The sequence below is a fragment of the Doryrhamphus excisus genome, linkage group LG13 (genome assembly GCF_037039965.1).
Source record: "Doryrhamphus excisus strain RoL-2023G ecotype Guam linkage group LG13, RoL_Dexc_Guam_v1.1, whole genome shotgun sequence".
In the NCBI taxonomy this organism is placed as follows: domain Eukaryota; kingdom Metazoa; phylum Chordata; class Actinopteri; order Syngnathiformes; family Syngnathidae; genus Doryrhamphus; species Doryrhamphus excisus.
In genome coordinates, this window is record NC_136369.1 from 6,839,261 (window position 1) to 6,854,847 (window position 15,587).

The window sequence follows — 15,587 nt, forward strand, 5'->3', positions numbered from 1 at the left end:
ATAGTTATACTGCATTAACACATGTACCAAGTGACTTCCTGTTCACAGAGCTTAAAGGATACAAAAATCCTGAGCCGGAACTATTTTCCCCAGAGAGCGAGGGTGGAGCCGATGCATATTACAAGCACTTTGGCAAACAATTATTTGGAATGTTGTTTGTTAATGCACAAGGTAGCATACAAGTTAAATGTGAGTAAATGATTGTGGAAAGTGAAAAGTAAAACTAAGTCAAGTGAAAACATGTGGAAGTCAGTAAAGCTACTAAATCTGAGAAGGTCTGGGTGGTCCAGAGGAGGAGGCTAGACCTAAAGGAGGAGGTCTGGCTGGTCCAGAGGAGGAGGCTGGACCTAAAGGAGGAGGTCTGGTTGGTCCAGAGGAGGAGGTTGGACCTGAGGAGGAGGCTGCTCCCGAGAGAGGGGTTCTGGCTGGTCCTGAGGAGGACGATGCTCCAGAGGAGGTGGTGGCTAGCCTTTTGGTTTTCCTGGCCTGTTGTACCAGTTTGTTTGCCATCTTTGCTGACTGCACCCTTGCTGCCTCACTCAGCCTTTTTTCCTTTAGTGTCTGATCTTTTGCTTTCCTCTTCTGCATATATAACTGATAATTTTGGTATGATAACAGACAGGACCACCTCAAAGACTGGTCTATGGTCATAGTTGAGGCTGTCCAGTTGCTGGCTTTTTCGAGGACTTAATAACTGCAAGGCTCTCATAGGTTTCCACATGAGAGCCACATGACAGTGGCAAAAGCTGATTGGTCCAGGACTCCAGCATCAGGACTCCAGCCTCGAGTGTATAAAATACCAGGCAGGGAAGGGAAGGGTGCTTTTTTTGCAGCTGCGCTGTAATAAGACCCGCTTACTTGTAGGCATACAGGGACTGCAGATAAGCCCGGACGTCTGTATTAGGTATTGTTGTCAGGAATAAATAATCTGGTTCTCATTCTTCAATTTGGTTCTTTAAGATTCCCTTATCCTCTATTCGAAACCCACTTAGAGTCCTTAGGGTGAGGATTTCTACACCCTTCCACCAGTGGGGCTGTGAAAATGGAGAGAAGAGCTTTAACCAGCTCACACAGGTTTGGATACCTTACACCTCTCTGTGGGTTTTTCAGAGATGCAGCTCCACCAACTGACGTCCACTCTGTCATTGGCTTCATTGTAGGCCTGGGCATAAGGCACCAGGTCTACATCAATCTGGTATGCCTGAACCTCTCCCTGTAGTTGACCAAGCTCTTCTGGAGGAACAGCATTGGGCAAAGCCTCTCCTAATGTGACAAAAGCTCCACAGACAGCGTCACACTGCATTAGAGATGGGTTCAGAGGAGACAGTGAGGATATTATGCTGTTGTCCAGTGGTAGATTTTTGAGGAGGAACTCTGCTGCTTTTGTAACACATTACTGGGGATAGGGGCTGACTGCGGCCAATTGCGTAGGACACTTTAGCACTCAGAAGATGATTTGACTATTGGAGCCTCAGGGTGTGAATAAAAGGACAGAAAGATTGCTATTCATAGTTATAATTATTTATATATACACACAAAAATAAAGCATTCGTCATGTACAGGGTATATAGATACTTGGACTAGTATAAGTAGATATGGCTTAATCATAGACAATGCAACACACGTTCGACAACACATGGATTTCAGTCGGGATTCAGTCCAGGGTGAGAGGCATGGTGTCCTTGATATCCATGATCCAGTCCACAAGCAGGGAAGCTGATGGGGGGATAGTATCCAAACGGAAAAGGGTTAGATTGTTCCTACTGCAAAGCAGGGTGTGGGTTCCGTGGGTGAAAAAAAGCTGTAAAATAAAGTTCCTTGATAGGGCCATTTGTAAAAATGCGGGCATTTAACGAGTTACGCTGACCGGGGTTGTCGCTATGGTAGATTAGCCATTACGTCAATGTAACTCGTGAAAGGCACGAGTGCAGTGCTGCAGCGATTCATAAGGTTTAAGTAAAGTTTGACTCACCGCTGAGTGGATGTTACTAGCAACTTCAGTCATAGTAGTGCACCACCAGTGCATCCAGGAGCTCATTCAGCCTGTTGCACAACTCCAAAATTTTAATAACTCTGTTGCTGATAGGTCGTATCAAGGTCCTGGACGGGAGGCGCAGCAAACTCTGAAACTCAGCAAAAATCGCTTTGGTGATTTCTCAATGTCATAATAGAGATCGAAGCACAAGTCCTCCATTTCTGGACTCAACACATCCATGGCAGTATTTGCCACCATATGCACTTTGTCTCCAGAGATCCAGAGATCTTCCTCTTGCCTCTCATCACAACACAGTTATCCTTTAAAACACTAGTAACTTGCTGCCAATCAAGATTGTAGCAGCGCAGGACATCTTGTAGTTCAGCCATAAGAGCAGAGGAATTGCTATTGTTTACTTCCCTGCTTGCTCGATGTTGAGCGATTACTTTGCCTGCATTATTGTAAAAAAAGCAAACCATTACATTTAATATTTTTCCATGTTTGGGTGGTTGCCTGATCAATATTCATGGAAAACATACATCCTTTCAGCTGCGCAGAAAGTTTTTTTTCATCTCTGGAGCTATCCCATGAGTATTCATGTAGCTTGCATGTTGATTTGAAATCGACAACTTGGACAGGGCATTTTCATCCACTGAAACTTTTTTGCACAGATCCACGAGTGGTTGAGCAATTGTGAAAGATGAAGATGTTCTGCGATGAAAGAGCAAACACGTAGCTTCACATCACAAACACGATCGGTCATCGGGGCCGCTGCATCATACGTATGTGGCTGTTGCTCTTGGTAACCGGCTTGAATGTGCGAGGGTGCGGACAGCCGCTTTATGCCCAGCATCTCCGTCGTGGTGGTGTTTGACTTTTTTCCCGCTAGTAGCATACACAAGCTTCTTGGAGCAATAGCTGCATTCAGAGCCCTACCGCATGGCTACAATGAGTTTGTGTCTGTCTCAGTCCGACACTTTTATTTCATATCAAAACTCCACAATCCGGCACAGTGCCGGAATACTTTAAGCCCCGTGTTCAGTGCAAAATCCACTTCAAAATAAAAGCAAGGCAGTATTAACCTGGATTCTACCACAGCATTGAAAAAGTGAATTTTCAGTGAGAACCTGGGAGCAGGGGCTAAAGGGAGTATGGTAGATAGGCAGTAGAAAAAAAGCTATTATGACCTTTTAAAAAATATTTTTTAAACCTTGAGAATGTTTCAATGTGGACAAAATTACATGTTTACACATAAGTTTTCATTTTCATATTTAATCTAATATATAGAAAAAAGCGGTAAACAAAAGAGAACTACTTTTCTATTGCAGAAGGATGAAATGAAGCACTATGTGCGAATCTGGGCTTAATATCGTTCTCATTGTGTTGAAGCAGCCAGTTTCGTAGACAAAGAAACATTCCTCATCTTTTGATTTAATATGTCAACACAAGCAGGATGTTAACAAGTCAACAAGAAAACAGTAGTCACACAGTCCAACATATTCCAATTGCATCCTATGCCTTTGGTAGCATCGTAAGTATGTATGAACTTGTGTTAGTATTTATGCACATCCAGGATGCAGAGACAGAGTTGAAGCGCAGGTAAAGGTCTTTCATTAATGAGCTGATGCAAGTACTCAGTTTTGCTGCCAGAATGGAAAAATAAGTTGACAGAGAAAGAAAGGGTTCTGTGGAAAAAATACCTCGATACAGGTTAGTACTATGAATTTGTCTTGGGGATTAATAAAGTATCTATCTACTAGTGATGTTAGAGGTGCCGGGGCTTCGAAGCGTGTGTCGAGTAATCGAGTGGGCACTTTCGTGAAGCGTGTACCGAGGCTTGATTCATTGGGGGGAGGGGCCGGAATTGATGACGTACAAAGCCTCGCTGCCCGGCTGTACCATGTGACGGCTTCAGGAAAAGGTTCAGAATTTGCTGCGATGTTTGCCTGTCACTCAGCGATATAAACCCCTCAGGCTTAAACATTAAAATGTGGGGTTTTGTGGTCAGTCAGTTGAGCGTGTGGATAGTGTTTGTCGATGGTTTGGTTACTATACGGTTATGTTAGTTTGGAGTTCAGAGAGAGAAGATATGGAACATGTGTGGAAACATTTGGACTTAAGCCAAATCAACACTATTAAGCGATGATATGTTTGCATTTCAAAACCTGTATTTTCACTGTTTGTCATTGCTATTGAGAGGTGAAGTGCTTATTGTGTTTCAAAGAGTTGGGGTACAATAATATCACCTCATCCCATCCTTATCCACCTGATAAAATGGGCATTAAGTGCACGATTGCCATCAACCAAGAATTGTGGCAATTTATATGTACAATATAAACAGATATAGACAGAAACCAGACCAATGTTCTGCTCAAATGCATAGGCTTACAAATAAACTCCTGAGATACTGCCCGTAACCTGAATTAGTAGTGAGTACACCACTATCTGTATCTGTTCACCCATTTAAATAATATGTATCCATGGATGGGGCATAAACTGGAAGCGGACGTGGTTTTAAACAAAAATGTGTGGGGTTTATATCTGTACATTATTTTAAGTCTGAAATTGACATGGATTAATGAGACATTGCTGTATTTATTATTCAGCTACATGTGTAGTGTGTAAATATATACATATATAAGTGATCTGTAAGCCTTATTATTTATTAATGATCTGTATGGAGTTAATTCATGCAGACGCGTGATGATGGCGTATAGGGGAGTCATCTGTCAGCCTTGTTCACTATATTTTGTGTTCAATATTTGAAGCAAAGTTTTCTAAGGGACTTTATCTCATCAGCCACGATGTGACACAACGAGCCATGTAAATCTCTCTTGTGAAATGCATGGCGTAGGAAACAAGTTTAACATTGCAATATCTCCACTGCAGCAAATTGAGGGGGGTGTAATATTTGACCCTAGCCATACAGGCGGAGTGTTTGATGCTGTGCTGTTTGATGCATTAGCCATACCTAATGTTATGGCTAATCAATGCGGCAGTCAAACGGTTAATGTTAATGTTAACTTCACACAAGCCTGCATACAAGCCTGCATACGTTACTGACAAATTTACCAAGTAACCTTTGATATAAACCAAAATAGAGGCAAGCTGAAGAAATCCTAATAAAGTGGAGGAAGTGTAACAAACGCAAAACGTGGCATTTTGGAATTGCACCTTCTACATGAAGGAGGCATGGCTGAGCTGCCGCAGTCCTGGGAGAGGAGGTCGCTGCGTGTGAGCATTTTCTTTAAACACGAATACGGATAATGACGATATGTACTCGTTTCATACTCGTATCCGGCAAAAATGCATTATCTGTATTAGATAAGTCAATCGCTCATCCATAGTAAAGACCTTTTTGACCAACTGCGATTCACTTCACTTCTAATCTCTCTTATTATCACATGAATATTAAAATGTTCCGAAAAATGAGCAGGAGAGCTGAATATAGCAGAGGCAAGAACATTTATCTGTCTTAAGCTAAAAAGCAGAAGACTAATTGGGTAGGATAATTTGTCATTTAAAGCTAATATATTTTGCAAGTCAGCACTGACTTCCCTTGATTCAAATATAGTTCTTTATGATAAATTCAATCAAATGGTACTTTGCAGTTAAACACTAGCGTTAATGCACTTCTGAAAAATTAAAGAGAAAGAAAAAATGTCATTTAAAGATTAATTTTAGTGACCAAATATGGTTACACAATTAAGCTGTACGGGACAGACTGCCACAAATGGAACATATATTCCCTTATTCTGCAGAACCTGCAGGTTTTCAACAAAAAAGTCACATTAGCACCACATAAAATAAGATTCCAGAAATTGGCGCATGAGCGATGTAACAGGTGAGCCAATATTTTTTCTTCTGTGTCATTCATTCCACCTGAGTGGGACATTGCTATGTCTGTGTGCACATTCATATACAGCAATGTGGCATGGTGCTGTTTAAACGCTGTTTCCAGCATTTACAATGATTTATTACTGCATAGAGCAAAGAGGATGGTGCATTCTTTGGAAGCAGGTGATAAGCTGCGGAGAGAAGCTGCTATTTGACATTGACACATCAAATAGGTTGCGTTCACACTGCACACTTTTTTTTATGTCAGTGTGAACAGTACAATTAAAAATTTTTCAAATCTGAAGAAGCTCACATAAATGTCCCACCATTCCTGGCTGCTCGGAACAGACGTGTCCCACAAACTGCCATCGAGAAAATCGTTCTTCTTAATCTCCTACATAAAACAATTTAGTAGGGTTGAGCGAGTACACCACTATTGGTATCTGTATCTGTATCTGTCCACCCATCAAAATTATCTGCATCTGTACTCTGAGTGTGTGGGGCTTACAACTGAAAGAGGCCATAGCTTGACCGGAAATCGGTGGGGCTTAAATCGGTACATTATTATCCATGTCTGAAAGTGACATGGATTGATCAGAATTTGCTATATTTATCATTATTCAGCTATATGAATACTGTGTATGTGTGTAAGACTTGATTATTTAATTGTTTTAATGATCTGTGTGAAGTTGATCAGTTATTGCATAAGTGCCTGGCGCAGCACAGCACTGTTTTGTTAAATGCACTGCATGCGTTATGAACGAAACAAGTTTACCAAGTAACTTTAGAAACAAGCTGAAATAGAGGCAAACTGAGAAAAACCTTATAAAGGTGGAGGCAGTATGACAGCAAACAAGCCATTTTCAACTTGCCAATTACATCCTGTGGTCCTGGCCAATCACAGAGCATGACGCGTGCATACGTAATGAGTACTTTCTTTCATCAATAATACAGATAATGACGAGATATACTTGTTTCATGCTTGTATTCGTCAAAAATGCATTATCCGTTCTAAACAACCAGGTCATTCATACAAGTTAGTGAATTCACATTTTTTGGCAATGTGAATGACTTCATAAAAAAATCTGATTTTAGCCAAAAATCCATCTCATGAACCCTAGTGGGAACATAGCATTAGACAATCCAGCAGTTATTTGCTTTGGTAGACCATGAACCCCATTTGGCCATAGGAGACTCTAAAAAAAATGTAGGTGTTGATTTTGTTCAAATTTTCTGTTCAAAATAATCGTGGTCCAATCACCAACATTGTCATATTTAAATATAACCAAAGCCATCTGGAGTGAAGTGTTGCTGCTCATAGATTAACATTCAGTGATTACGGTTGCCATTAACATTAAACTTTTCACAACAGAGCAAAACGTCCATCAGACTTATAAAGATTATTTTAATTCTGTATCCTATAATAATAGCTGTAGAATCTCTTTGTACAGTATTTATATGTCAGAATGTCAGACGCAGATAATACATTGTAAGAATACAGATCAATCACCAAAGATCCATAAATTATGAGATAGAATTTATCATTAGTTAGTTAGATTGTTTAGCCTATAAAAGGGTACACAGTTATTATGGCAAGAGTTTAGTCCAGCTAATCAAGACAGACGTATCTCAATGAAAAGTGAACAACAGGAACTTAATTAATGTACTGAATAAAGTATTCCACAAAATAAGCTTCTTATAAACTTATGTAAATGAATGTGTCTCTTCAGGAGAGGATAGAGACTGACATTCTTCACTGGCGTTCTTCATTTAGAGTTTATATTAAGGAAATATTATGGGTAAAAGCATTCCAACTTTATCAGCCTTTTTTTAGCTCTTAAAAGTTCCTGGCATATACACAATGTTGAATTGCTGCTTCATCAACAGAAAGGGGCTGAAATGCATTTATTGTAAATATACCCTCTGGGGTTGCATGAAGAAAATTCCACAGTGGGACACATTGTATTTGTTACTATTCATTAAATGCCATCACTGATTTTTAGCTGTATTTTATGAGGAGAATGAATACTGATAGAGAGCAAGAGAAAACACAAGTATAATGCAGTGAACACCCAGAGAGTTTGTGCTGTACCAGAAATCCTGAAGACTCCGCATTGCATATCACCTTCCAACCAAATCCCACTGGACATCTGTGATCCAGCCTCAGAGTGGTAACAAATATGCACACTGGGGATTCTCTCCTTCTGACCCACGGGCAAGGTGACCTGAACACACAAGAGATCAAGGTCATGAGAGAATATGAGGAGTCAGTATGGTGAACCATCATGACACTATAGTACAGCGGTCTCAAACACGTGGCCCACGGGTCAAATGTGGCACGCAGGACACTAGTTTGATATGAAAGTTTAATGTTAGTGCGGCCCGTGCAAGTTTGATATGGATGCTGTATGGTATCATGTACCCAGAAAAAAATATTACGTTTGATTAATGTTCATGTTAAAGGTTAAATAACTGTTAATAGTTGTCCTCCCTATCTGTGTGGAAGTGGTAAGTTTTTGGCTATTTAAGTTTAAAGGAAATAACTTGGAGGCTACTGTTTAGGTCGCTAGATCTTTAGTTTGCGAGTTAGCATGTGTCTCAAGACCCTGCAGTTGCGCAATATGTTGTAAATAAAAAGAGTATAAATGTGACTATAGTCGTGTTTTGTCATGTCTACAGGGCTCTAATAATGCTTTGTTCATTTTAATCTGGAAAAAAAGAAATTGTCTACCCACCAACTATATGTGGTTTCTTAAATTTTTATTATTTGCCGTTTTATTATTATTATATTTATTTATTACTGATTAATTGATTTTCTTTATTCTTGATTTGTTTATTTTTTTTTCATATTATTTTGTGTAGAAAAATAAAAATTAAGATATTTGAGAACAGTGGAATGTTTTATCAGAGCTTTTCTTGTAGAAAATCGGAACCAAAGAAGTTTATTCATTTTTCAGTTTTTAATAAATGCGTTTTTTTTGGGGGTTTTTTTGTTTTTTTTTTAGAAAACCTGATGCGGCCCAGTCTCACCCAGAGCTCCAGTGGCCCCCAGGTAAATTGAGTTTGAGACCCCTGCTATAGTAAATTATTCTTGTGCTGATTAGAGTGTTGGTAGTTGTCATCTTTCGTCAAAATTAATAATGAAAAATATTATTAAGGGGACCTACTATGCTTTTTTTTGCTTTTCTGACAGAAATGTTGTTAGCATGTTGTATTCTTGAGTTAACTATGCCAAAGTTTCGGATAATGAGGTTTGGGCATTTTGAAGTGGGCGTTGAAAGAAGCTTGGGATCGCTCTGAACGCTTGGTTTCAGAGAGTTTTTTCTAACACCGGCCAGTTAACCCCCCCCATTCCCCCCACCCCCACCCCCGCTCTACTGCACTGTTTCACTGCTTTGATTTCAGCATGTTAGAACGGAGCTAGCGCTTATGGCTTCCAGGTAATATTTGTTCAGGTTTGAATGACAGCTAACTTAACTAAAGAGGCGACCATAAGCTGTTGTAGTTGCAGATTCCAGGTGAGGAGAAGGAGCTGCAGTCAAACTCCATGCTTAAGTAAAAAAAATAAGTCTTGAGTTGGGACTTGGACATTTCTACTGAGGTAGCAGCTCTACTATTAACAGGTAGGGCATACCACAATGTTGAATAGAAAAATATTGTAGCTTTGGGCATATTGTGTTGTTCGAAGCTGCTGTTTCATGTGTAAGCTATAGAGGGCAGTCAGGTTCAGCATGCTGGTTCCAGCAAGCATTTAGAGGAAAAAGGTTAGGATAAGAGATTGAGGAAGTGTCGGGGAGTGTTCATGCCGTGACGAGAGTCAGCATGCAAGAAAATAAGTCCTGTATGACGCTGTTACAAATAAATGGCCTACTGAATAAAGCCATCCTGACTTGTAGTTATTCAGCCGCCATTACAATATAACTGTGTGAACTTGAACCCCCACCACACTTAACCCCACACTAACTTAAACGTAGCAAATATCATCCAGAAGTGCATACAGTTCACAAGTCTTACTTACCTTTTAAAGCGAATGTGAACGTTACACTATCAACAGCCATAACGTTACCGAGCTAATGGATAAAGGCAGGCTGGTGTCACTGCAGCGAATTGACTATTAGCCTAGTTGTTTTGTCCGTGTTTCTGTTTTTTATGTTAAATCTGTCATGGGTAGGCTTGTAGGCATTTCGGTGCGACCCCAGGATGCAGAGAGCAGGACCGAGTGCAGGTAAAAAGTATTTTAATCATGATTGCGGCAGCAGAAAACAGCAACTAAGTACAGCAAACTAACAAATGACAAATATCCCGCAAAAGGGAGAAGCACACACTTGAACTAAATAGACACAACAGAAATTAGGAATAGGTGTGGGCGATAAGCGCAACACAGGAAAACGGAGCAAAGCAGGAAGTCAATACAAAATAAGAGCATCCAAGTCTGAAACTGATTTGGATTGATCAGAAGTTTCTTTATGTATTGTTTATTATTTTATAATTTGTATTGTATGTGTAAGTCATACTTCAGACTTTATTATTTCATTATTTATATATATATTCTAATTAGGGCTGTCAGAGTTGGCGCGTTAACAGAAGTTTTCTTTAACGGAGCAAATTTTTTTTTGACTCACGATTAACATGCGCTCCTCCTCATTGACCCCCGGCCCACAATATTGAAGTACTCGAACTCTGTAGCCACAAGCTGGAACAAATATTGAGCATAAATGGAGAAAGAAAATAGTATTTTGATTGATTAAGTTAGCTTCAAAACCCTGGCAGATGGCTCTTGTAGCAAGACCATAGGTATTTGTAGCTAATGTTGCTGTTTGAGTTATCACAAATAACTGGAGCAGAGACTGGAGCAGTGCAGGTAATGTTTTTATTTGCATATACAGTGGTACCTTGGCATAAGAGTGCCCCAACAAGTGTGTTTTTTTTTTTTTGTTTTTTTGTTTGTTTTTTTTTTTACATCTCACTGATTTTTGGCTGGTTTGAGCTGCAGTGATTTAGTCAGGTTTACCGACTGTTCCCAACCTATAATCAGAAACCTGCAAGAACCACAACATGACAGTTCATGACAATTCTGTTGTTGTTGTATTGACTGTTGTGACTCTGTGCTGACAGACTGAATTGGACTGAGTTGTGATTATTCGATTTAGAAATTTTAAATGAAAAGCAACTCGATTTAGGATATTGGCCAACATAACCAGCCTTAGTAGCCTATACAGGCAGATTTCCAGTTTTGGGGGGTGCTGTGATACAGTCATCAGAGGTCAACACACAGGATGTCTCAAAACAGGGGGTCATGCCAAATGATTGCACAGCATTCTGACAGGCCCTGTTCTCTTCATGGATGCATCCGAAGATAGGCAGACCTGCAGAAGCCATGTGATCAATCAGGGTAAAGTACAATTCTCGCAAATGACCAGCTCGTCTATACTCTGGTTGGGTGTAAGCCAGCCTGATCTCATTGAACTCATCTGTCAGCACCCAAGACACTGGTTGTCCCTTCTCATCCACCATACAGTAGTTTGGGAGGTATTTGATATAGGTTTTCACTAGATTGATTTCCTCCTTGCTTGTTCCACAACACATGGATTTCAGCACAAGCTCAGCATGGCACTCGCTCAAACTTGTCATTGGTTGCTTGAACGTCTTCCTGATAATCAGAAACCGATGTAAGAAAAAAAAGATGGAAATTCAATCAATGGAAGACTTCTTTTCAACTTACGGTGGCCTGCTCATTGTCTCTGGGCTGTAGTGGATGTAGGTAAGCAGGCGTCCATATATGTCTTTGAGATGGAGTCCTCTGAGAGAAGCAATTTCCTTTAGGATTTGATGATGAGTGCTTTCAACTAAAGAAAGACATAACGACTAAATGTACAGTATTTGTTTTAAACTTACCCTCAGCACATTTCCTTGGATATATCATATCAAACAAAATTGCTCATTGCAAAAGGATCACAGCCATTTGATTGAATGAGTTTATCACATTCTTTGCCAAAGCAGGATTGAAGCAAGTCAAAATAAACGAGGATACATACATTTAAATATAATTGACTATACCAATACTTAAGAACCAATTATAATTTGAAGCATGCTTAAATAAAGCTTACAAAAAAAAATCAGCTACAGTAAAGTCTCGTTATATCGATATCGGTTATAACGAATTACTACTTATTACGATACTATTTTCATTTCCCGGCAAATTTCTAGTCTTTTATGATATAATTAGTTCCGTTAGTACGATACCCGGTTATTATGATAATCCGGTTACTACGATGCCCTTTTCATCTCCCGCCAGCCAATTTGCTCTGTTTATATCGATACAAAAGCAGCTTAAATCAATCTTTGCTTAAGGATTTCAATACCAAAAAAGAACACGGCGAACGGCTGCTTCCAGTCAACTTTATTTTTCACACTTCCACCACCAGAGCACAGCACACACACCTGTATAGAATCTATACACACACGAGAGAAACCATGAACGCAGTTGGTTCTTCTGTTGCAGGCATGTGTTTGGCCAGCTATGTGGGGCGGGTTGAGCAAGACCTGTGAACCAGGAAGTGCGGGAATCGGTGTGTGTGCTGTGCTCTGGTGGTGGAAGTGTGAAAAATAAAGTTGACTGGAAGCAGCCGTTCGCCGTGTTCTTTTTTGGTATTGAAATCCTTAAGCAAAGATTGATTGAAGCTGCTCGACATTGTTCTATATATAGAACAATGTCGAGTGCATTATTGCCCACTTTTAATGCAGTTCGGTGCAGAATCGGATATATGGATAGTCCGGTTATATCGGTATTTTTTCCGACTCCCGAGAATATCGATAAAACGAGACTTTACTGTACTTGTAAATGTTGCTGTCTAAATGTATTTATAAGATAGGCATTGATTGAACAACCTGTTATAAATAAAATGTACTATATCATTTTTTGAAATTGGAAGGCTCTAAAAATCATTTTCAGAGTTAATTCTTTGGGAATCAAATGAAAAGGTTAACTTTTTTCCATACTGTACCTCTGAATTCAAGATTTTTCCCCCATTTAAAAAGGCTGTCATCTGTCAAAAGCCTTCTGAGTTTGTCTTGGTTGTTGGAAAAAATGCTGCACACATCAGGGATCTCCAACCTGCCCTCGACCTCCAAATCCTTCCGCAGGTAAAATTAATATTTTAAATACTATATACTGTATAAAACAAGTCCTATAATTGAGATTTTTACATTCTTAGCATTGTCCATTTATGCTGTACCTGTTTTTGACGATAACAGATGGCAGTACTGAATGTAGGCCAAGAGTCAACGCACATCTTCAGTTGAAACGTGTTGCCTTCCAGTATATGGGACAATCCTCCAAGTACCTGAAATACAATGCAGCATCGAAGAATTATTACTTACAATGTGGATGCTGGATATCGTCGTATAGTTGTTATAGAAAGCAAACTAAAGAAGCTAACTTCTTACATGAATTGAGTGTGGCAGTTTTCTGGAGAGGATATTTTTCATCAGAATCAGGTCCTTGAATGCTTTCAAGATGATCATTTTGGTTATACTAGTTTGAGCTGTCCGCTTCAATTTCTTCACTATCCCCATACAAATGCATGTATACCAATTTGCAAAGTAACCACAGTTACACCATCAAATATTAGTCACCGTGTGAAGAACAGCCCCACAGTGTCATTGTTTATGTAATTGCTTTCCTTTGTTTTAAATATGTAATTATTCAGAGATGGTTCATATGAACAGCTCTCTCTTTATTTAACTTGTGTTTATTGAGCTTTAAGACCTATAGTATACAGCGGCATCACTAAATGGTCAACCACGGCCCGGATCCGGACCCAGTGATAGCCCTTTGTGGGTCTGCGACCAATTTAAGTGAATGGGAAATATAATAACATATCCTTATGCTTGCGAACTGATTGCATTTGCAGCTTGCTCACGTAGTTACTTAAAGTATTATGGTTACTCTTGGTAGCCAATAAAGTAGTTTGTTTATGCCGAAACGATTCGTCCACCCATTTCCGATGTTGTTAATCTTTTAATAGAACCATGGCTGGCTCAATAGCAAGAAGTTGATGAAGAAAAGTGAATATTTAAAAGGCAAAGGACCGAATTCACCACTATGAATATCTGTATCGATTCACCCATCCAAATTATCTGTATCCGCATCTGTACTAGTAATGGCCGCAACATAAACCAGATGTGGGCGTGGTCTAAACAAGAAATGGACTTAAATCTGAATATTCAGCCATATGTGTACTGTGAAATGTGTTTTGTCTTATTCCGTGAAGTCACCATAGAACAGGTGTGCTACCTACAATATAAGAATTTTATTAAATCCGCCTGTATGGCTGACATAATTAGGAATGTGCGAGTACACCATATCTGTATCTGTATCTGTATCTGTATCTGTATCTGTTCACTCATCTAAAATATCTATATCCGTAAGTGTGGTTTTTGAATCTGAAATTGAAATGGATTAATCAGAAGTAGCTATATGTATTGTTTATTGCTCCGCTATATGTACGTATAATGTGTAAATGATTGACACTTTATTATTTTATTAATTTTAATGAGCTGTGTGAAGTTGGTGATTCATGCCAACATGGCAACCAGGGAAACAATATATCAGCTTCGTTGACTATTTATTTCAAAAGCACCGCACTAAGTACTACAAGCAGTTTTCCAACTGACTAGAGTATATCCCAGCTGTTTTTGGGTGAGAGGCGAGGTAAAAAAAAAAAGCACAGTGACTGATGAACGATTGTCTTGTATGAGTTTAAAGTTAAAAAAGTTTAGGATTGCATGGTGCATACTGTAATGTATTGGGAGGGTGTAATATTTTAGCATGCTTATGTCAGCCATATATACTGAATATGCTGAATGCTTGATCGCTCTTGTGATGCTGTGCAACTGTATGCAATGTGGCCAGTCAATGCAGCGTACCATTACCGTTGTCTGTGTACTGCTAACTGAAAATTAACAAAATTCTTATAGTGTACATAGCACACCTGTTTTATGATGACTTCATGGAATAAGACAAACAAAAACAAAAACATTTCATGTGACGATTTCGGTCATGCTAACCCACTGGAGTTTTTGAGTGTCTGCACAGCGCTGTGCAACGAACATGTTACTGAACAGCTTTACCATGTAACTTTAGATACAAATCAAAGTAGAGGTGAGCTGAAAAAAATCCTAATGAAGTGGTGGCATTGTGACAAACGCAGAGTCGTTTTAAACTTCCCAATTGCACCGTACGTGAATGAGGCACAGCTGAGCTCCTCTGTGGCTGCCACTTAAAGAGTCGGTCTAGGGAGAGGCAGTCGCTGCAGGTGACTGGCCAATCACAGATTGTGAAGAGTGAATAAATAATGATTATCATGTTTAAACACGAATGCGGATAATGGCAAGATGTACTCTGAAAACATGCTTATATCCGCCTCATCCCTATTCGTCACCATCCTCCTTCTTCTTCATCCTGGCTTTATTCTAGCGCCTGCCACTATAAAACAACAATAAATCATTCAATAAGTCATACGTAACATTATATGCTTCTAAAGGTGAAAATATCAAAATCTTTTGCAATATCATCTTATCAGAACAACATGAGAAATGGAAGGATCAATGATTTATATCAGTGGTTCCCAAACTTTTTACAGTCACGTACCCCTTCAGACATTTGACCTGCAGCCATGGAGTACGGAACTCCTGCACACTTAAAAACATAAACCTTATTATGTTAATTAACTTGAAATATTGAACGTAATTCAGTGGTTTATTCCTTTTACAG

General features: G+C 39.4%; 1 protein-coding gene and 1 pseudogene across 1 annotated transcript; both read right to left on the reverse strand.

Moving 5' to 3' along the window:
- Nucleotides 1-261: 261 nt before the first annotated feature.
- LOC144901637 (uncharacterized) lies at nt 262-9,545 on the reverse strand (annotated as a pseudogene).
- Nucleotides 9,546-10,935: 1,390 nt separating this feature from the next.
- LOC131139849 (glycine N-acyltransferase-like protein 3) lies at nt 10,936-13,336 on the reverse strand. Its single transcript, XM_058089776.2, has 5 exons — nt 13,259-13,336; nt 13,048-13,155; nt 12,817-12,937; nt 11,535-11,658; nt 10,936-11,462 (listed from the first exon to the last, which is right to left on the reverse strand). Exons 1-5 carry the CDS (start codon nt 13,334-13,336, stop codon nt 11,024-11,026), a joined length of 870 nt encoding a protein of 289 aa, XP_057945759.2. The 3' UTR covers nt 10,936-11,023.
- Nucleotides 13,337-15,587: the final 2,251 nt, after the last annotated feature.